We start from the raw sequence: 21,111 nt of genomic DNA, 5'->3' as shown, positions 1-21,111 counted from the left end.
CTCGACATCCTCTGAGGACTGCCCCTGCTTCGAAAAGACAAGAAACTCCCGAGGACAGCGGACCTGCTCCAAGAAAAGCTGCAACTTTGTTTCCAGCAGCTTTAAAGAACCCTGCAAGCTCCCCGCAAGAAGCGTGAGACTTGCAACACTGCACCCGGCGACCCCGACTCGGCTGGTGGAGATCCGACACCTCAGGAGGGACCCCAGGACTACTCTGATACTGTGAGTACCAAACCCTGTCCCCCCTGAGCCCCCACAGCGCCGCCTGCAGAGGGAATCCCGAGGCTTCCCCTGACCGCGACTCTCTGAAACCTAAGTCCCGACACCTGGGAGAGACCCTGCACCCGCAGCCCCCAGGACCTGAAGGACCGGACTTTCACTGGAGGAGTGACCCCCAGGAGTCCCTCTCCCTTGCCCAAGTGGAGGTTTCCCCGAGGAACCCCCCCCTTGCCTGCCTGCAGCGCTGAAGAGATCCCGAGATCTCTCATAGACTAACATTGCGAACCCGACGCTTGTTTCTACACTGCACCCGGCCGCCCCCGCGCCGCTGAGGGTGAAATTTCTGTGTGGACTTGTGTCCCCCCCGGTGCCCTACAAAACCCCCCTGGTCTGCCCTCCGAAGACGCGGGTACTTACCTGCAAGCAGACCGGAACCGGGGCACCCCCTTCTCTCCATTCTAGCCTATGTGTTTTGGGCACCACTTTGAACTCTGCACCTGACCGGCCCTGAGCTGCTGGTGTGGTGACTTTGGGGTTGCTCTGAACCCCCAACGGTGGGCTACCTTGGACCAAGAACTGAACCCTGTAAGTGTCTTACTTACCTGGTAAAACTAACAAATACTTACCTCCCCTAAGAACTGTGAAAATTGCACTAAGTGTCCACTTTTAAAACAGCTATTTGTGAATAACTTGAAAAGTATACATGCAATTTTGATGATTTGAAGTTCCTAAAGTACTTACCTGCAATACCTTTCGAATGAGCTATTACATGTAGAATTTGAACCTGTGGTTCTTAAAATAAACTAAGAAAAGATATTTTTCTATATAAAAACCTATTGGCTGGATTTGTCTCTGAGTGTGTGTACCTCATTTATTGTCTATGTGTATGTACAACAAATGCTTAACACTACTCCTTGGATAAGCCTACTGCTCGACCACACTACCACAAAATAGAGCATTAGTATTATCTCTTTTTACCACTATTTTACCTCTAAGGGGAACCCTTGGACTCTGTGCATGCTATTCCTTACTTTGAAATAGCACATACAGAGCCAACTTCCTACAGTGGGTGAATGTTAGACATTGTTCAGCATTCCGTCCATCATCTGTTCTTTTTGCATTTATTCACTAAGCAGTCATATAGCAAAATACAAATTTTCAGTAGTGCACAATCTCCAGGCCTCAATAATAATGTGCATGTAATGTCTACGAAACAAAAGACTTTTTATGACACCGCAATCGTTTTCTAAGCATGCAGGGGACAGTGGTTAATTTAAGGAAAAATCATTACAAAAAATGCCATGCAGTGAATAACCGTGGGAGAATCTAGTGTACCCTTTTACAGTGTACACTTAGCGAGTTGGTTACCACATAACTTCCGGTTTTGAAAACCTGTTAATCATTGATGACCACTACAGCTGTCACAAAGCATAGTGATGGGAGGAGATGGCCCTTTCATGCCATCTCCTTTTTGTGATTTTGAATGAGTCATGAAAGGTACTTTTAATGCTGGAAAAGTACTGTAGGAGATTGCTACTGTTGCTGTTGTAGTCTCCAATCTTGTGATATTGCAGACCCTATAACTTCTCCAGTACTCACTTAATAATGGATCACAGATTATTTTGTAATTTTTGCATTTGATATAAGAAATGGCCATTACTTGGTCTGTGTGTGTTTGTGTGTGTATGGATTTAATGCACACTGAAATTCTCTGTTTTTAAAGCACGCATGTAAGAAGCAGGCTCTTTATATGGGATACCAAAATGAGATATACTGTGCTAAGAGTCCAGGGGTTCTTTTTTTAAGGGGGCAGGGGCTTGCTCTAGCAATCCCAAGGTGTTCTCTTAGAAGGGGCGGGGGTAGTGTGGTCGAGCTTATCAGAGACATTTACTATAGGCACAAAGTCAATAAATGATACACATGACTCAATAAAGAGATCTACACCAATTTATAAAAAGAACAGGTGGTATTATATATACGTAGGCACCTGAATCAATACGATAAGTACGTTTTGCAAAATAAATTATCACAGTTTTGAAAAATCGACACAGTGCAATTTTCTGAAACTGCAATATTACTGTATTGGAGAGAAACATTTACGGCAAACAGGTACTCCACAGAAACGTATAGGACCAATCTTCCAGACTTAAGGTAAGTATAGTGCAGGGTCCTATGCCACACCAACCGGTCACCTGGGGTGGCTGGGTGCAGTGGTGCAGTTTAGCATCAGGTGCCCATTGAAGTCAATGGGGATCAGTGCGGTCAGAATGGTGCTGCAGGTAGGGACTGGAGGACCAGTCCAGTTGAACCAATAAGGGGGTTCGGTTCTTGCGATGCTCGGGACGTGGGTACACATTTGGTATTGGGCATCCGGGTGCAGAGGTGTCTTGACCTGTCAAATTTCCATCACCGGAGACAGTTGCAATAGAGGGGGGGGCCTGTTGAAAGAGGCTGCAGGCGTGGATTGAGGGTCCAGATCGACTCAACCAAAAAGTGGGCTCAGGTCTCACAAGGCTCGGGACGTAAGGACATCTTTGGTCGTCTTCTCCTCGGTCCAGAACACCCAGGTGCTGAGATGCAGTAGACCGTAGGGTTTCATCACTGAAGGTGGTCGCGGTAAGGTGTGGGTGGCTGTAGAAAGAGGCGTCGGGCGTCATTGGAAAGTCCACAGTGGGGGAATTCATGGTGAGCTTTGTCTCTTCAGGGCCTGGGAACCATGCTAACACCCTTGGCCCACTTTAGCTCGGGCTAGGAGACCCGGGTGCAGTGGTGCTGTCCGCTGTCGGGTTTTGGTGGTCCAGGGTCCTCTCAGTTCTATTCCACAGGAGTTCCTGGTTCTTGGGTGAAGGCTGGCACTTCTCCCAGGCTTTTGGAGGCACAAGCAGCTGCAGGGCGAGGCGTCTTCGGCACAATTGTCGAAGTCGGCAGGCAGGCTGGTAGGGTTGGTACATAGTCAGTCACTGGTCTTCAGTTCTCGCTTTTGCATCTCTTCAGTATCCTTCTTTCAGGTCATCAGGATCTGATTTTCTGGTGCCAGGGGCACCCCCCCAAATACTGAAAGTAGCGGTTTTAGGGGAATGTAGAGTGGTAGACAATGGGCTACTTACCCCGGGATCATTCCGCCCCCTATATGACCACTTCCTGTGGGAAGTGGGCATAACTCTTACTCAGAGTCCTAGTTCTGTCATCACCAAGGTGGTGTACTTTTAAATTTTGTGTCCACATCAGGCTGCTCACCTTCGGGGTGGAACTGACCTGAGGGTGGACACGCCTCTCTGACTAAGTTTCCCACCTGTCCAGGTGCCAAATGGGCCCTGGTTTAGTGGGGTTGGCTTCCCTTCTGAGGGGAAGCCAGATCTGCATACTAAGGGCAGTGGCCTGTTAGAAGCCCCCTGTCTTGGAATGCAGATTTGCATGTCATCCTCTTGGGAGGGGTGTGTTAACACTTCTGGCATAGCAGGCTTTGTTCCTGACCACCGGAGAGCAGAGCCTCTCACTCTTAGGGTCAGAATTATGTCTGTTTGTGTCAAGCTGGTTTAGACTAGTCAGCCAGAGCACCAGCAGTGGTAGGTTTTTCAGGGGACATCTGAAGGTGCTGTCTGGGTGCATGTATTAATAAATCCATCACTGGAATGATTGAGGGTTTATTAATATGGGATGTTTGATACCAGACATCCTTCGTTTCAGTGAGGCCCTCATGTAGCTGGAGAACTCCTAATGACCAGTGTCCAGCACATGTACTTACAATGGCTTCCCTGATCACTATGTTCCAAGAATCGATAGACATAGCAGGGGCAGATCTGCTCTTGCAGATATGTCCTCACATGTACTATAATGCGCCCTGCCTTGGGGCTGGAAGGCCTGCTGTAGGGGTGACCTACATATATTCCATGCAGTGGGGGCATGGCACACAGGCTATGTGCCATGTTGTTTTTTTACTTTTATCTGCACCAAGGCACGCAGCCTGCAATGGCAGTCTACATGAGCGAAGTGTTGGGTCCCTGAGGGTGGCACAATACATGCTGCAGCCCTTGAGGGCCAACTTTGGTACCCATGCTCTAGGTACCATTTACTAGGTACTTATAGGGGTGACAAAGATATTGCCAATTGGGGGACTAATTGTGTAGTTTTTGGGAAAGAATGCTGTCACTGGGGACCGTGTTGGCAGGAACCCAGTGCACTTCAGTCAAAGTTGCATGAAATACCAGGCAAAATGTGGGAGACTACTGCAACAAAACCCAATTTCCTACAACGCATAAGATGCATTCTTTATTAATTAGGCCATTTTTCTACTTGTCTGAGAATTGCTTAAAGGGCAGCCTGATTTACTTCAAACATTAATCGCAAAATGTGATTTACAAAAGGTAAAAAAAAAAAGCACATTCTGAGATTTGTTCTGAAATTGTTGCCAGCATTTACAATGACATCTGTTCCCTATGTTATGCAGATTGTGCAGATTCATTATTGATTCTCATTTACCCTTGTTTTTATCTATTAGAATTGCCATATAATGACTACTTTGAATATTTTGGACCAGACTTTAAACTTCATATCAGCCCTTCGAATATGACCAATCAGAACACACCGGAATACATGGAGAAGATAAAGTATGTTTCTTTTTATTTACTTTATATTTTTGTCTGTTAAATATTATGTGCATTCTTTTTCTTTCTTGCCAAACCAGGAGGACCAAGGCCTATTTGAATTTCTTGTCAGCCTTTTTGGTTACTGGAGCTAATAATTGGGGAAACTGTATAAATGTATGTATATATCTTTGCACGTTACCGGTCTTATAAACAACTCCACTGGCTTGGAGAGTAGTTAAACAAGGTGGCAGAATTAAAAGCTAAGAATGCTCAGTTTTAATGAAAGTTGCACAGAAGGTCACTTACACATGTATTCCCCAGCCTCCTTTTTGTTCGTGCGGTGTATTGCCTTGTGGCATTTTTTCTCCACTACCACTTGGCACTATTTGCAGTACTAATGTCTTATTCCCAGTGATTTAGGTTTTGGCTTTGGCTTGCACGTTTGTTTTCTTACTACATGTCTTTTGTTTTCAGCATAGTTACATAATCAAATTCAACTAATAGCCTAGTTCAAAGACTACAGAGTAATATTTGTCCACCAACAATGTTTAAAGATTTAGCTTCAGTCTCAGCTGTGACAGACTTTGTGGAAATATATGTTTGAGGCATGTATGGCTGTAGATAAACATGCTGTGCATACTCCTACCATCCAGTTTTGGGTCGGGGTATGTGCAATCTGTTTTTCTTTGAAGAAGTATTTGGAGTCGCAAGATAGTGACTCCTCATCTTGGTTGTAATGTGCATGGGCGTCGTCTCCATTGTTGGATTATTTACTTTCGTTTGGATGTGTGCTCCGGGTCGACACTGTTGCAGGGCTCTTTTCAGTTAACAGTACCTTCCCATTTTTCAGTACAGCCTTTGATCGCATTTCCCTTTTCCTTCTCATATCGACGTTCTGCTAGATTTCGATCCAGCTGAGTCTGTTTTGACCATGTCACCTTCAGGGCCTCACCTTTTGGGGCCCACCCCAATCTCCATCGTGTCTTTCAAGAATGCTCTGCCGGTGATGGGACAGACGCACTTGCATTATTGTCCTCACTGCCGCGCAAAGTACCCCCAGACTGACTCACACCATGGCTGCAACTTCTGCATGTTGCTGGTACACAGCGAGGCTAATTGCAAAGGTTGCAGATCTTTAGACTCCAAGAAACTCTCTGTGACTGTCTGGCACGTCAGCTCAAGATGTTGCTGAGGAGCATGGAAGAACCATGAGGCCTTTTTGATCTCTGTGATCCTGAGTGAGATCAACACCTTCGGCCATCGAAGAGGCTTCCTTTATCGAGGGCAGCTCTGGATCCAACCTGTAGACCGATCTGGAAACAGAAGTGCTTCCCCAATTCAACAGTCTGTGATTACAGTATCACCCCCTGAAACCATTTAGAACAGCTTCCAGTTAAAAAATATGCAATCCCTCTGGATGTTCGGCACTGAGCAACTGGTTCGGTCACCGAAGCGTGAGACGATCAATGGTGTCGACTTCCACCGCTTTGACACATAGCAGACTTTCGGCACCAAATCGGAAACAAACTTTGGATCAGAACATTTTGAAGCCACCTTCAATAACTGATTCTGGCGCACCAGTCGAGCCTATCCTCCATTGACTGCAAGTACATCTGGATTCCAGATGACAACAGATTGTCATACTTCCTCATACTGCCTAAATCCTCTCAAAGATGGCTACCTCTGAAAAATTGTGTCCACCTTGCAGTAGCCCACCTTAGGGGTGGTACTAGCCTGGAGGCAGCACGCCTACCTGACTAGTTAATTTTCCCACCTGTCAAGGTGCCAAATAGCCCCTGAATGGGGGGGGAGGGTGGAGGGCTTAGTGGTGACTTCCTCTCCTGTGATGGGAGCCATATACGCATTTTCAAGGAGACAGCCTTTGAGGCTTGCCGCCTTAGGAAGGCTAATCAGCAGGTCATCCTGTGGGAGGGGGAGTTATACCCTCTTCCCAGCTCACACCCAAGGGGGCCAGAACAATCTCTCAGGTGGCAGGCTGGCAGAAACTGGTCAGCGAGCACACCAGAGGCTGGTAGAGGTCTTAGGGGGCACTTCTAAGATGTCCACTGGGAGCATGTATTGGTAAATCCAAAACTGCATGAGTGTTGGGTTCACGAATACGAGATGCTTGATACCAAACATCCCTATCTTTAGTGAAGCCATCTTGTAACTGGGACAGTCGTATTGACCAGTGTCCAGCACATACATTTAAAATGGCTTCCCTGGGCACTTAGTCTGTTTGAGAATCAACAAAAACATGTCCGGGACATATCTGCTTGTGCAGATATGCCGTCACGTGTAATATAATACACCTTGCCTTAGGGCTGTAGGGCCTGCTAGAGGGGTGACTTACATATATTGCATGCAATGCTAGAGGACGTGCCACACAGCCTGTGTGCCATGTCGTGTTTTCACTTTTATCTGCACCAAGACACCCCCCGCAATAGCAGCCTGTCATGTGCTTGTTAGGGGGACCCTTGGGGTGGCACAATTCGTACTGCAGCCCTTAGCCACCCTCTTTAGTACTCCAGGGCCTAGGTACCAAGGGTACCATTTACTAGGGACTTACAGAGGCTGCTAAAGGGGTTGGTGATTGGGGAAACAACTGTGTAGTTTTGGAAAAGAGATCTGGCACTGGGGACCTGGTTAGTAGGAACCCAGCGCACTTTCAGTTGAAATCACATCAGATGCCAGGCAAAAAGTGGGGGCTAACCATGTCAAAAAGAGGCACTTTCCTACAACCAAATGTTGGAAAAATATCAAGAAAGGCACAGAGACTGCAAAAGCAACTTGGAGCGCTACACCACCAGCTCCCCAATGCTCCTTTCACCTCCCTCCTACTGTGGAGGCTCAAAAACAACCCACTTTGACGCCATCACACCTTAGCATCGCACCTAGGGCCAACACACCTCACCCAGTGATAACTTCAGAGGATCCTATAGGGTTAATAACCCCAGAAGCGGCGGCCAAGGCCAGACTGGCTGTACCGGGCATTTCCCCAGGAGGCTGTAAGGGTCGGAGGGTGCTTCTGTTACTGGGGGTGGGGGGCTGGTTTTATAGCAAAGCAGTAGTTTTAAAAGCCCTGCTGAGTTCTGTGCATATCCAACAGTTTTCAGGCAACAACAAAAGTGACAAGATAACTCTGGTGGTTAATATACCTGGTGGCGAGAGGTCAGAATTTTGTCTAGTGGCAATTTTGACCCATCTAAGGTAACACAGCAGGTCAATATACCTACTGCAAAGAGCAGGTACTATGCAGATCACAGAACAGTATTTAATGTGCAATACTCAGTGAGATACTGCTTTTGTCATAGAGTTCCTTTTGTCACTGTGCAGTTCCCAGGTTACAGTCATCATCTAGCCTAGTGAGCTGTGAACTGCCATCAAAGAGCTGCATGAAAACTACATGGAACGGGTTACAAAGTTAAGTTTTTCCCAGTCTTTGATTATCCAGATTTTTGCTAAAAAAGGTTTGTTTGGCTAGAAATAAATTATTAGTAAAGTTGACCCTAACCACAATGTTACATTCTGAATCCTGAGATTATGCTTCCCCAGATCAAGGACTCTTAAAAAAATGTCTACCAGTATAGATGACATGTGAACTCTACACCTTGTAGTCTGCTTTGTCTTATGTAACATTTTCTATACACTGAATTACACACATACGAGTCATTGTCTCTGTCTGTTGTGATGTAAAGTGCTGCAACATCCTATGCACAGGGTGACCACCCGTCTGTATTTTTCACAGACTGCCCGTATTTTCGCCCTGCCGTACGTTGTCCGTGAAGGATTACTTAATGGACGGCATTTGTCTGTGATTTTAGCCTTTGGGAAAAAGCATAAAACTTAAATTAAGTTTCCCCAGCTGGAGTGTGAGGGAGGGAGTCTCTGTGCTTTAATCCCAAGGGAGCGGCAGACAGATAAGAAGAAGGCCTTCTTGCCTGGGTGCCTCCTTCCTGAAAGAAATGCAAATGTGGGCTACTGGTGAATCTGCAAATGTAAAGGGACTTGGAAGCCTATATTGGCTTTAAAGGAAGGAGTCACTTGAAGCTTTCTCAGGGCAAAGATATTTTCTTTTAGAGAGGTACTGGAAGGGTGTTGTTCCAAGCTGAGCTGTGGAGTGTGTGTTTTTAATGGACAGTTATAAAAAAAAATATTTGCACTAAGTATAAACTGTATATTACTGACATCTATAGTTTAGAAGCACTTTTTATGTTTAACCTAAATTCATATGCACATTTTGTTGCAGCCTATATTATGATATGTGTAATACATGTTTAAAATAATGGCTTGCACATTTACAGTGCTTTCAGGGACCTCGGGACCCCATAGTACTAACAAATATTGGCAAAGCCAATAGGTCTCCTCTGTGCAGGAGTTCTTGGCTTTGCCACTGTGTTTTAGTCATGTTATACACCAGAGTGGCTGCTGTTCAGCTAAACGTTAGTGGCATAGAGGAGAGTGGGGCAGAGTATCGTAGAGTGCAATGGTGAAGAGTGGAGTAGTGTTGTGGCGTGGCAGAGAGTGTTGTGTTTACGAGTGGCATACAGTATAGTGAACTGGTGTAGAGTGCATTGACATAGAGTGTTGCAGAATACAGTGGTGTAGAGGTATTGAGTGCAGATGCATAGAATTCAGTGGCATACAATGCAGCGACATAAAATGGAGAGGCATAGAGTGGTGCTCAGTAGAGTGCGGAGTAGAGTGGCATAGAGCACAGTGGCACAGTGCACAGTGGCACAGAGTAGAATGGTGTACAATAAAGTGCAGAGTATGCAGTAGTGTAAAGTGGTGTATAGCGCAGAGGCACAGAGTAGACTTGAGTGGCATAGAATGCAGTGGCCTAGAGTGGTGCAGTGCAGAGTAGAGTATAGTGCTGTAGAGTGCAGTGGCGTGGAGTGCTGCAGTGTAGTGAATTGGTATAGAATACATTAGTACAGAGTAGAGAGGTGTAGAGTACAGTGGTGGAGAGGGCTGTGTTGCTGAGTAAAGTGGCATAGACCGATGTGGTGTGGACTACAGTAGTGCAGAGTAAAGTGATGTGGTGTACATTGCAAATGCTTAGAGTGCATTAGCGTAGAGTGCAGTGGTTTAGAGTGCATTGGAGCTGAGTGGCGTAGAGTGGAGAGGTGAAGGGTAGAGTACAGAGGCCTTGCATGGAGAGTTGCAGGGTAGAGTTAAGTGGCAGAGTGCAATGGTGTAGAGTAGATTGTTTCAGAGTACAGTGAAGTGGCATAGAGTGGAGAGGTTCAAAGTAAAGTACAGTTGCGCAGCGTGGCATCAAGTGTAATGGCATACAGTAAAATGGTATAGAGTGCCATGGCATAGAGTGCAGTGGTGCAAAGTAGATTAGAGTGATGTACAGTGTATTGGCGTAGAGTGCAGTGGCATAGAGTTGAGTGTTACGTAGTAAAGTGCTTTGGCTTAGAGTTTATTGGCATAGAGTGCAGTGGCGTAGAGTATAGTGTTGCAGAATAACAGAGTGGAGTTCTGCAGAGTAGATTGGTGTGGCCTAGGCTGGAGTGGTGTAGCTTGCAAAAGTACAGAGAGCAGTGGTGTAGAGTGCATTGGCAGAGAGTAGAGTGGTACAGAGTAGAGTAGAGAGGCTTAGTGATTGGCATAAGGTGGAGTGGAGTGACATTGACGTGGAATGGAATGGAGTGGAGTGACATTGACGTGGAATGGAGTGGAGTGGAGTGGAGTGGAGTGACATTGACATTGACGTGGAATGGAGTGACATTGACATTGACGTGGAATGGAGTGGAGTGGAGTGGAGTGACATTGACGTGGAATGGAGTGGAGTGACATTGACGTGGAGTGGAGTGACATTGACGTGGAGTGGAGTGACATTGACGTGGAATGGAGTGGAGTGACATTGACGTGGAATGGAGTGGAGTGACATTGACGTGGAATGGAGTGGAGTGACATTGACGTGGAATGGAATGGAGTGGAGTGACATTGACGTGGAATGGAATGGAGTGGAGTGACATTGACGTGGAATGGAATGGAATGGAGTGAAGTGACATTGACGTGGAATGGAGTGGAGTGACATTGACGTGGAATGGAGTGGAGTGACATTGACGTGGAATGACATTGACGTGGAATGGAGTGGAGTGACATTGACGTGGAATGGAGTGGAGTGACATTGACGTGGAGTGGAGTGACATTGACGTGGAGTGACATTGACGTGGAGTGGAGTGACATTGACGTGGAGTGACATTGACGTGGAGTGGAGTGACATTGACGTGGAGTGGAGTGACATTGACGTGGAGTGGAGTGACATTGACGTGGAGTGGAGTGACGTTGACGTGGAGTGACGTTGACGTGGAGTGACATTGACGTGGAGTGACATTGACGTGGAGTGGAGTGACGTTGACGTGGAGTGGAGTGACGTTGACGTGGAGTGACATGGACGTGGAGTGGAGTGACGTTGACGTGGGGTGGGGTGGGGTGACATTGGAGTGACATTGACGTGGGGTGGGGTGACATTGGAGTGACATTGACGTGGAGTGCAGTGGAGTGACGTAGAGTAGTGCAGAGTACAGTGGAGTGGAGTATGCATGGTGTAGTAGCACACTGGCATTACAGACAACAAGCTATTGATTGAAATGACCATGACATTGGCTCAGATATCCAGTTTTACTAATAAAATTATACAGATAACAGGCGATTGTGTGTGGAAATTGCATCACCCAGTGTAATGATTTGTTTTAATCGTATTAAGGTATTTGTTTCCACCGCAGTTCAGAATTAACAAAAATGTGCTTCTTTTGTGTTGCTAATTCCAATTTATTCTGAAATCCTTGCACAGTAAATTTAAATGGTATCATGTGATAGAAGGAACTCTTTCCTACCCACAGTATCCATCATGGTTGTCACATAAATCCTCTCTCTTTGAAGTCGGAGAAAGAAAAGTAAACACCAAGCTCCCACCAAGACGGAGCCAGACATTTGACTATGTTTTCTGAATGTGCAGCAAATGTGACGAGATAACAACATTTACAGGCCTTTTTTACAGAAAGGGAACACTAGGAAGGATACTGTAAATGAGGTTTGGGCAAGGGAAGGGATAGACTCAAGATGGACAGCCTAAGACATATAAAGACAGCCAATTGAAAGCAAGGAAGGTGAGTTACAAACCACAAAGCCAGTGGTAAGCAACTGGCGGAATGCATTCCCGGGGGGGGCTCTGTGAATGTACTTAAAGTGGCTGTCACAGGATACTTTGTAGCGTAAGTATCTTGCAGAGGTTTGGCCACATCAGTCTCCCAGGTAGTATGGTGAGAAGGCCTGCAGTGGTCTCCATGTGGCAGGAAATGTCTGTAAACCAATCTTATCAGTTTGCTATCAGTCCCTATGGTGTAGTGCTTCTGGCACACCTTATGTGGAGTTAGTGATAGGTGGCGGACATGAACTAAGGCATTTAATGATTGCTTAAGGTGTTTGTAAGCAAGGAGTTGACCCGGTGAAGATGGTAGCCTGCTAGGGTTCGCCATCAATGCCATCAAGTCCCAACTCCAATTTCAGCAGATCCAATTATACCTAGAATCTTTTCCCAATGCAGAAATAGGCCTGGCTTATCCCAACCAAGGAAGGATACAGTTTTTTCACACAACCATCCCCTTGTTTCAACCAAATCAGCAGATTACAGTGCAGGACTGTTGTGTTTCTCTTATGTATGATGACCTCCTATATTTCCATAGTACCTCATGCAAGGTTACACATGCGTCCATTGCAGGATTGCCCAGCTCAAGAGTGGTCTCAGACTGAGGGTCACTGGAACAAATGGTGTTGATCGGCCGCCACACTCATCACTCTCTGCAGTGGTGGAACAACCTGTCACAGGGGCTGCCTTTCCTCGACCCTGTTCCGCACACCATTGTTAAAATAGACGCATCTCTCACGGTTTGGGGTGCACACTTACAGGCTCTCACAGTACAGGACCTGTGTGGGATCAAATACCTTGAGCTTCTACCTGTTCACCTAGCATTAAAAGCATTCTTACATCAACTGATCAGCAAGGTTGTTCTAGTCTGGACTGATAATATCACAGCCATGTGCTGCTTACAGAAATAGGGGCGGGGCACACTCTTCACAAGTGTCTCAGCTATCTCAGACCATTTAGCATTGGGTTCGATGTCACAACATCCACCTCTTGGCAGAGTACCTTCCAAGAATGGGCAACAATTGTGCCGACCTCCGCAGGATGCAACTACAAGTTCTTGACCTTTCTGTAGTTTCCCACTAGAAGCTCCCCAGTAGACCAGACCTTCTCATGCAAAACAATGGAGAAATCAGACATCCAGATCCCAGGTCCCTCAGCCTAGTGATAAAGCTCTTGAGGTCATAGAATTTTGATACCCAACTCTTCCTTCTGAGTGCATAACCATTTTGAAGGATGTCCATATACTTACCACTCTGGCATGCTACACAGCTAAATGGATGAGGTTTGTCTGCTACTTGCTTCATTTACAGCTCTCTGGTCTTACATTCACTTCCTTAGGGTTACATCTGTCTGCAGTACCTGCTTATCTTCAACATTGACAACACATTTCTCTCTACAGAATACCAGTAATTAAGGCCTTCATGGAAGGTCAGAAATGGGTGATTACACCACAGGTCCCACCTGCATTCTCACAGAATCTTAACATTGTCCTCACAGAACTTATGGGCCCTCCATTTGAGCCCCTTCACACTTGGCTCCTTCAATTTCTCTTTTGGGAGGCATCGTTTTTAATTGATATTACGTCACTTTGGCTGGTTAGTGAGCTTCAGGCATTATCCTTGGAAGAACCTTTCTTCCAGCTCCATAGAAACAGGGTTGTCCTCCGCACTAACCCAAAATTCCTTCCAAAGGTAGTCTCTCCTTTCCATCTCAGCCAATCAACCTACCTGTTATTTTCCCACAACCAGACTCTGTTGCGGAATGGGATCACCATACTTTGGCTGTCATAAGAGCCCTCATGTTCTACATCGATAGTACGAAAACCTTTAGAAAAACTCAACAACTTTTTGTTGCTTTCTTCCATCATCATAAAGGAAAGGCTATATCCAAATCAGGCATTGCCAGAGGGATAGTTAAATGCTTTCAAACATGTTATGCTAAAGCAAAGAACTTTACTGCTCCTCCTATAGTACACTCTACTCAAACGAAATGGGCTTTTATGGACTTCTGGGGGAACATCCCAATAGCTGACATATTTAAAGCAGCTACCTGGTCTACACCACACCCTTTCACTAAATTCTACTGTCTGGATGTTCTAGCACACCAACAATCTATTGTAGGTCAGGTAATGCTACAAAGACTTTTCCAAATAACTGCAACACCCAAATTAGCCATCACCTTTGGGAAGGACTTGTTTACCGTTTATGCACTGCATGTGTATTTACAGCCATACATGGCTCGAACGAAATTGTTTACTTACCCTGTAAGCATCTGTTTGTGGCATGTAGTGCTGTAGAGTCACATGCTCCCTCTCGCCTCCCTGGACACCTGTGGCTGTTGCAGTTTATCCTACTATCTTTTTCCTCTTATGCATGGACATCTCTTTACTTATCCCTTCGTTTAACACTCCATCTTCACCCGCTGAACAGGAAAACAATCTAACAGTGGAGTCGATGCCCGTGTATATTGTCATCAAGAAAAGGAGCCTCTCTGCTGTGTGACTTAAAAGACTTCTTCAAAGGAAAATGACATGCGCGCATCTAGACCAGACACCAGATGGCAGTAGTATACACAGCATATGAATCTACGGCACAGCATGTCACTACCAAATGCTTACAAGGTAAGTAACATATTCCTTCCTGGTGTGTTGTCTCAGCATGTCCTCACTTATTCTCTTCATTCTTGCAGATAGAGGGCGGCCCTTTAGGGAATCTTTCAGACAGAGGAGGTTGCTTACAAGTGTTAATTCTAATACACTTTTTGCTTTAAAATTTTAAGTGCTGCTGTGACACTTAGTCTTTGTTACGTTCGAGCCCAGAAATTGCAAGTGGTCTGCGGCGAAAATTCACACACCCATGCCTTCAATACTGAACAGCATCTTCCTTTCAGCCATAGTTTGAACGTTTTCTGCACTGAGGAGAATTGCAGCAACTAACAAGATGTAAAGGTAACCTGAGGCATAACAAGCTGTGCTTAGCGATATTGTTCATGGCTATAATGCAGTCCTTGATTAGAATTAGTTTTCTGGTACTAAGGGATTTCTGACAAGCTCTTCACTAAATGGTTGTTAAATGATCCAGTATCACAATCTAGAAGTGGGCTGTTGAACAGGTTTTGTGCGCTCAGCAAAACTCAGACATGTTCAATGCTTGTTAATCCATCATAAATCCATCAAAGAAATATTATTTGCCAGAGGTCTTGAAATAATCTGATTTGTATTTCTTTATTGTTCTTTTCAATCCGAAGGAAACATGAATAAAACATTCATAGCTGTAAATCTCCAGATTAGGTATTTTGTCACATGTGGGAATTCTTAAGACACAAATGGTCATAGATTTTTGTTTAAATATATCACTAGCAATCTCTCATATCGATGTGAACGATACAGAAGATTTATATACTCCAAGGCTTGTAGTTATCACAATGTAGTTAATCTAATTTGTTTTGTTACAGATATGTGAATAGGACATGATCAGAGCAGTGTTTTTGGCCATTAGGTAATCTATAATAACTGTAGAAACGGAGCACAGTGATAAAGTTCTTCCTATTTCATGAAGCTGTTGGAAAACCTTTTTGTTTTTCAACTCTCATAGCAGGAGTTCGTTTTTGAAAAACAAAAAACTAGGGACCCTGATAGTTTTCTCTTCGTGCAAGAGGGGCATTTTTAGGTTCAACGCGCAAGGGCTTTGACCTGTTTTAAGTATTGCAGGCTTTTATCCACACCCACCACATTCATTTGTTCGTGGGCTTGCATTTCAAAAATCAGTTGATGTAATTGGTAAATGCTCACGTTTGTTCTGCCTTGGTGCAATTTGGTTACCGCCTTGGACACCGTCCCTGTTACAGTGATCATTGCACGATTGTCGATATACTTCAGTGTGGGGAATTACTTTATTTTTTGGCTGCGGTTCGTGGCTGCCATTGCGCTCAGAGTGCGAACTCGATCAGTTTTATTGTTTTTACCTTATATGCACTCTGATCTGCTTAGTGCACGTTCTTTGCAGCAGACACATTAACGCTGTGCACTACCTTATGATAACTCCAAGCTTCCACTAGACAAAAGTACATTCTTCTGGCTGCCATGGTTCTCAGAACACTAACTCGATCGGGGGTATCGTTTTTACATTGTGTGCACTCTGATCTGCTTAGGACATTTTTTTGCAGCAGGCATATTAACCCTGTGTGCTACCTTATGATGACTCCAAGGTTAATGAGACAAAATTATGTTCTCTCTTCAGAAAGAATGTTAATCTCCAGAGTTATTTGGACATTGTTACATTTATGCACTCTGATCTACTTAGTACACTTTGTTTGCAGCATACATATTTATTCTAGGGCTCGTAGTTTTAATTTTATAGCGTGATACAAGCTGGAAACTATCTCTTGGAGTAGTATTCATATAGTAGTTGTCCAACTCCCTAGTTCGAAGTGTGATTCGCTCATTTTTAGTTTGTTTCATCTTTGCATTCTGGGGCTTGTAGATTTATTTGTAGACCCTGATATAAGCTGCGAATACAAAGCAGAAACCTGACTAGATGAACTACACGATTGAGTCTGCGAAACTTGAGCTGTGTGTGCGTCTGTATTTATAAAACTAACCTCGAGGAGAACTTACAGTTGATTATGCTGTACAGTGGTCAGTATTTTATAACTTATATTTCAGTTCAAGACTGACTGAGGATTATTAATATAATGTGAGTTGGCTCGCCTCAAGTGTGTGAAAAATAATGGGCATTTTGTTCAACTCCCCAGATAGTAGTAAAGGGACGGTGATCCATTAAGCACGCATTCTTGGAGTACAATTGCCCCGCGGGCAATGTCGCCTGTACCAACTACCAAGTAAATTTGTTTTGCACTTGAAAGTAGTTTGTGTTTTAAGGGCCTTGTTAAAAAAAATATACCAGAAGGCCTACTGGCCCCTCAGTTATGTGCAGGGCCACTGGAATTATGTGGCAGAAAGGTCCAAAATATGTGGCAGGGTTGACCAATTGATGTGTAAAAAAATAAAAGTCCAGATATGCATTGCTTACTCGGGGAAGGTGGTGTGGTTTGGTGGCAGCACATGCACCACTCCCTATACATATAATGCCACAATTGTATTATTTTACAGAAAGAAATAAGACTTTTATTTTTCCTAAAGTTGCTGATCATTTTAACTCTATACGTTTTTCAGCAATGCAATATTCTATGGTAACATTGCTCACAGAATTGTTTCATCTATGGAGGTGACCAGTTGGGGAAAACATTGCTACCAATAAATACATTTTACTCTTCCAGCTTTGTGCTCAGTATGAAACAGTTAGCTTGCAGAATAAGCATTCTCATAAGCTGCTGAAGCCTAAAAATTATTGCAGTTAAATGTATTACTTTTTTAGATCTGATTGACGATGTTTTACATATGCTGTGAGGTCTTTTCCTTTCTTTTTTGTAGACAACGTTTATTTGAGAACTTGCGCATGCTACCACATGCCCCTGGTGTCCAGATGCAAGCGATTCCAGAGGATGCCATTCAGGAAGACAGTGGCGACGAAGAGGCGGCAGATCCAGACAAACGAATTTCTAGTAAGATCAAAACGTTGACCAAGTAAATGAAATTGATGGCTTATACTTGTCAGTTTATAAAACTTGCCAGTTTGCCCTATGATTAAGAGTCTCAAAGCTGGCGTTTGGATGTTTAAAGGCAAAGGCTTCATTGGGCTTTCTGGCTTTTTGGAAGAGTACTCGGCATTCTGTAATAAAAAGATGGTAAAATGAATTATGTGTCAATTAGCAGTCAACAACCAATCAAACTGCTAATTTGTGCATAAAGAGTAGACCATCTATAACCAAGTAGTAAAAGCATCGAACATATGAAAGCATGGATTCAGTTGAAACAAAGCAAAACTGCAATCAAACCATTTCTAAACCACTGCTGCACCACCAAAAAGAAATGGGATGGGAGATTACTTTCAGGGCTCAGACTGCTACCATGTCACCACTAAACTTGCACAATAATCTGCTTGTAATTCTTATAAAAGTTCTTATCCTTCAGAACTTTGGTCTCATATTGGACTCCTAAAGAATCTCTGGCTCTCTATGATCTGGGAGACCGGGCATCTTCAATTCTTAAGTGTCTTTTTGCCCCATTTTCACCGTGTTGACCTTCTTGCATCTTTACTTACTGGTTAAATTAGGTAAATTCTCAGAATCTTGACCTAATGTTTGGCTACCAACAATGTTAAGAGATTTAGGTGATTATTACAAGTCTGGTATTCTCTTGCGATGGCGTTCTGAGCGCCATATTATGACCACAGTGGTTTTGGCGTGGTCAGACCGCCAGGATTAGTTGTCCTGGTGGTCCTAATCTGCCAGGGCAGTACTGCAAGCCACGCTGCCCTGGGGATTCAGACTTCGTTCTCCGCCAGCAATTTCATTGTGGAAAACGGGTGCAGGGGGCTCCAGGGTAGCCCCTGCCCTACCCATGCACTTGGCTTGGGCAGTGCAGGGGACCACCCTGGCCAGCACTGTCACAATGTTCACTGTCTGCAAAGCAAATAGTAAACATTGCGAGGGTGCTGGTGCACCCTCCATCCTACAGCATTGCAGCTGGCTCGATTACGAGCCTGGAGACAATGCTGTAGGGTGTTTCCCTCTAGGCCGGAGGGTGAAAACTCAGGTTTCCGCCTGCTGACTTAGCAGGAAACTTGTGATGGGCCCCGTGGGGAGGTTTCACAGTGGCGGCAACCTCCCCGTTGGAAGTTCAAAGGACGGGCAAAACCATCTGTCGAACTCAGAGAGGCTCACAGTGTCTGTCTCAGCTGTCGGTTGCCTATCTTTTGGAAGCTTTAATGAATCTCTTGCGTTGATTCCACAAACTTGAAAAAGCCTTCTGTGGTACACTCCTAAAGTCTCAGAGCAGAGATTTGGGTAATATCACATTAGGAAAACCTCTGGAGAAAATTGTAATAAAGTAATCGTATTCTTCCTTTAAGTACAATTAAAGTTCTGTTCATAAGTGCCACCCCAGCACCATGGACCTCTGGGATAAGGATGTTTCTCTGAGTAAACTACCTCTAGTCAATATAAGAAAATATTGTAAAGTAACTTATAGTCTTCCACTACTGCTGAAAATGTTGGCATTGAAGGCAGGTTTTTTCCAGCTAATGACATTAGGACAGAATGTTCTATACCTGATCCTGATTCAGTGAGTCTCTGATAATCAATCTTGTTCTCTCGTATCTTGATTACTCTAGTAAACACAGCTTCTGTGTGTTTCTGATGAGATCGTCACCAGCATCATAATAATGGTACAACACATTATATGCTATGTCTCATTCGAAATAATCTTCTTCCTGATGTCTGTGAACCCAGGATGCTTTGATAAGACTCTTGCAGCCACTAATGCCTATATAGTAAAGTCCAGCTTGCCTCCATACATTTGCCGGCAAAAATATATTAATCAGGTGTAGCACTATGTCTCTGGGGTTGAATTCCACTTTAACTTTAGTCTCTTCATATGATAACTGGACTTGCCATTTCCCACAGTGACTAGCTTATGGTGCCATTAGGCGGGTATTTGACTACTTCCCTTACCACCCCTAGATGCCATCCAAAAGGTGTTAGCACACTTTACAAGTGACATTAACCTAACATGCTATAACATATAGCTTTTACTGGCATTGCCATATGCGCTTCAATATTCTGCAAATCATGCATGCTTGTGTGAGCCATTTGACTCACAATGTAATATTCTCCACCTCTAGCAGTATGTGATGGCTGAACTTTTAAAAGGAGACACTACAGTGGCAATGGGGCATGACAGCTCCATGGTACACTTATGGAGACTTGTATCGAAGTAGCCCGGTTGTCGAGAATGGAAAACTGGAGTCTATTTCTGCCTCACATAAATGTATTTTAAGGCTTGGCAGCCTAGCTGTTTACCTTACAGTTCACCTCCCTCGGGCACAAGCACCTACTCAATTATGTTCAACTTTAGAATGGTGGGGTTATTCATCTAAGTGTTTTATACTGCTAATATGGCAATTTTCTTCCTGACTTATCCCGCACCTTCCTTCTGCAGCCCACATCCCAGCATAAACCGAGGTGAACGACTCGCCTCCACAAGTTGAGAACTCACTGATGTGCTTGGGTTTGTTAAACCATTCAAACCACTTGGGTATAATAGAGGTAAAGGCAGTGTAATCACCTAGCCATATCTGAACAGAGCTGTTCCAAGTGTGGCTTGAGAAAGAGCGATATGGCAGAACTGTGCATATTGAAGGGTAGATTCCGGCAGTTCAAACTGCAATGTCAAACATTAAATTCAAAGAGATTAATAAATGGCATCATAATTTTCCAGCATTAACACCTGTAGAAATGTGCTCATTTGTGGATTTTTGCCATTGTTGATCAAATGAACATGCCTGCTTACTCATTTGAACAGTCCTTTAACATCTTTAGTTGCAACTGGCCTATACAATCTTGTTCCAGTACTCAGACACATTATTGAGGTGTCCCTTTCTCTTTAGTGGGGGTAGCAGAGGCACAACCCTTAGCACTTGAAAAACAGTATCAGATTTATGCAAGATAACATTCTTCTCCAGTGCATGAGATGTATGTGTAATACTTTAAAATAAGAAAGTGATTAAGTTGGTAAGCATGATGCAAAATTAAATTGGATCATTTCCCTTTGATAGATTACCATTGAAGTTGATAATAGTAGCATTGCTGAACATCATGATCAGGTCATAATCATTGTAATAAAGAAATCTTGTTTGCCAAAGAAGAAAATGTAAGGGTGTACCCCAGTAGATAGAGCTGAGACAGTATTTTAATGTCTACTTACCATTACCAGATGGTCCTAGGGCTGTTGCACTACTGGCCTAGTACATCAGATCTGTGGATTGTTCAGTATTGACAGGGCTGTGAGGTGTGTGGTTGCCTCCAGAATAGGCCATGCAATTCAATTTGGAAGTCAGACATGTTTCAAAACAGCAGTTTGTTCCCACCATAGATGGCCTAAGTTACTAATTGAGCCCTTAGCTTCATGGAGCATGATAGACAAGTAGGCTGCTAGAAGTGGCTGGGCATGGGTAGTAAAACAGGAACTGGTTTCCTGCAGCTCATTGACCTTGAAGTGATGCTGAACCAAAAGTTTTTTTT

General features: G+C 44.3%; 1 protein-coding gene across 1 annotated transcript in view; it reads left to right on the top strand.

Moving 5' to 3' along the window:
• HDAC2 (histone deacetylase 2) overlaps positions 1 to 21,111 on the top strand; it is a 169,529-nt gene that overhangs the window by 86,286 nt on the left and 62,132 nt on the right. Inside the window, exons 10-11 of the mRNA XM_069234546.1 lie at positions 4,718 to 4,826; positions 17,402 to 17,532. Of these exons, the coding sequence (XP_069090647.1) occupies positions 4,718 to 4,826; positions 17,402 to 17,532 (240 nt within the window). The remainder of the gene's footprint in view (positions 1 to 4,717; positions 4,827 to 17,401; positions 17,533 to 21,111) is intronic.

Source organism: Pleurodeles waltl, chromosome 5 (genome assembly GCF_031143425.1).
Source record: "Pleurodeles waltl isolate 20211129_DDA chromosome 5, aPleWal1.hap1.20221129, whole genome shotgun sequence".
NCBI classification, from domain to species: domain Eukaryota; kingdom Metazoa; phylum Chordata; class Amphibia; order Caudata; family Salamandridae; genus Pleurodeles; species Pleurodeles waltl.
The sequence above is the reverse complement of the archived record's forward strand: the minus strand, read 5'-3'. Positions and strand labels throughout refer to the sequence as shown.